At 40.6% G+C, this 2044-nt stretch overlaps 1 protein-coding gene across 1 annotated transcript; it reads left to right on the forward strand.

Moving 5' to 3' along the window:
- The first annotated feature begins 295 nt into the window (after positions 1–295).
- Positions 296–1734, forward strand: LOC123441362 (PR5-like receptor kinase). The gene is made up of 2 exons (XM_045117833.1): positions 296–1416; positions 1518–1734. The coding sequence occupies exons 1-2, from the start codon at positions 296–298 to the stop codon at positions 1621–1623; spliced, it is 1227 nt and encodes a 408-aa protein (XP_044973768.1). The 3' UTR covers positions 1624–1734.
- Positions 1735–2044: the final 310 nt, after the last annotated feature.

Below are 2044 nucleotides of genomic sequence, written 5' to 3' on the forward strand. Positions count from 1 at the left end.
ACCTATCAGAATCTGGAGATTCCGACCCAATGCTCTCTTGGCAGCGGCCTCGAGAATACTAGTGGCTAATCGGCAAGCTAATCGATTGTTTAATCAGTTAATCGGATACTTGATGATCCTACGAGTAGGGATTAATCGATAAGTTAACTGATTAATCGGACGAATTCTTGAACAGGGATTAGAACACTACCAGTGATTTTGTGAAAGAAAATTAAAAACATGTGTAGTCATGCAAAACCATAACCCCCAGACATGTGGTTTTGCGCAATTAACTTGAATTCAAAACTATTGATGCATGTTTCTACATATAACTCCTTGCACAAAGAAAATAACATCTGCTTCAATCTCAGCTTTGATATCAGCAGCTGCAGCACTGCTCTTGCCTTGTATTTATGTGCTTATATGCTATATGACGGGGAAAAGAAACAGGTTTCTCCTCTGGAAAAAGAATACCAGCAGCACTGAAAGGCATTACGAGGCTATGATAGTATCGTATGGATCACTTGCTCCAAAAAGATACATGTACTCAGAGGTAATGAAGATAACGTCTTCTCGCAATAAGAAACTTGGCCAGGGTGGTTACGGTGTGGTTTTCGAAGGAAAGCTACATGATGACCGTCTGGTTGCTGTGAAATTCTTGCATGACTGCAAAGGAAATGGGGAGGAGTTTGTGAATGAGGTTATGAGCATTGGCAGGACCTCTCATGTGAATATTGTTAGCCTGTTTGGATTTTGTTTGGAGGGATCAAAACGAGCTCTTATATATGAGTACATGTGCAATGGTTCCCTAGATAGATACATCTACTCAGAGAACCCAAAAGAAATTTTAGGATGGGAGAGGCTCTATGCGATAGGGATTGGAATAGCTCGTGGACTGGAATATTTGCACCATAGTTGTAACACACGGATCGTCCATTTTGACATTAAGCCTCAAAATATCCTTCTGGACAAGGATTTTTGCCCAAAGATTGCCGATTTTGGTCTAGCTAAACTATGCCATACCAAGGAGAGCAAGCTTTCAATGATTGGTGCTAGAGGAACAATTGGATTCATTGCTCCAGAAGTTCACTCGCGAAACTTCGGACTTGTTTCAACAAAGTCAGATGTTTATAGTTATGGAATGATGTTGCTAGAGATGGTTGGAGGCAGGAAAAATGTGAAATCAGTGGTTGCAAAGTCAAGTGAAAAGTATTTCCCAGATTGGATTTATGATCACTTTGCTCAAGACGATGGATTAGAAGCATGTGAAGTTACAAGTGACATTGAGGAAATTGCAAGAAAGATGACCCTTATTGGCTTGTGGTGCATACAAGTATTACCTATGTATCGCCCTACTATTACCAAAGTTCTAGAAATGTTCGACAGAAACATAGATGAGATGGCCATGCCACCGAAGCAAAACTTCAGTGGACTACTGTAAGATACTTCTACATCTATTTGTATTCCCTTTTTTCGGTGAAGTTATTTTTTCAAAATATTTTCAATAACTTAACCTCCTTGCTTATCTCTAATTCCAGAGAAAATTCAGCTCACAATATGAATCTAAAAAGTGCAAGCTCTACGAGATCTGGGGAGACAAGCCTTGTAAATTCAGGAAACACACAACAATGTCCACCACTTTGAGGAGGTTACTTGTACTACAGTATATTGTTATGTTGAACAGGCTCAACTAAGTTCGACATTGTACCGTAATCCTTCCAGAATTGCCAATGCACAATTGACTGGAAAATCCAATATAAATTCCTCGGTGTTCTAATTTTCTTTGAGATTACCTAAAAATAATTGCTTTAAGATTAAAGACAAGGGCCATATTATGGGGATCTAAGAGTGGTGAAATGAAATTTTTTAGTCTGATGTGCAACTGATGCTTATTCCATGTGATGTGTACGAATGACCAAGACTAAGAGCATCTCCAACAACAGCGCAAAACAAGCGCCGCACCCAAAAATATCCCTTTTTAGCGCGCGCGCGACGCGGCGGGATGCTCCAGCGGGCGCGCAAAAACCGCGCGCGCGCTAAAACAAGTTGGGCGCGCTGTCCATAG

This window comes from Hordeum vulgare, chromosome 3H (assembly GCF_904849725.1).
Source record: "Hordeum vulgare subsp. vulgare chromosome 3H, MorexV3_pseudomolecules_assembly, whole genome shotgun sequence".
In the NCBI taxonomy this organism is placed as follows: Eukaryota; Viridiplantae; Streptophyta; class Magnoliopsida; order Poales; family Poaceae; genus Hordeum; species Hordeum vulgare.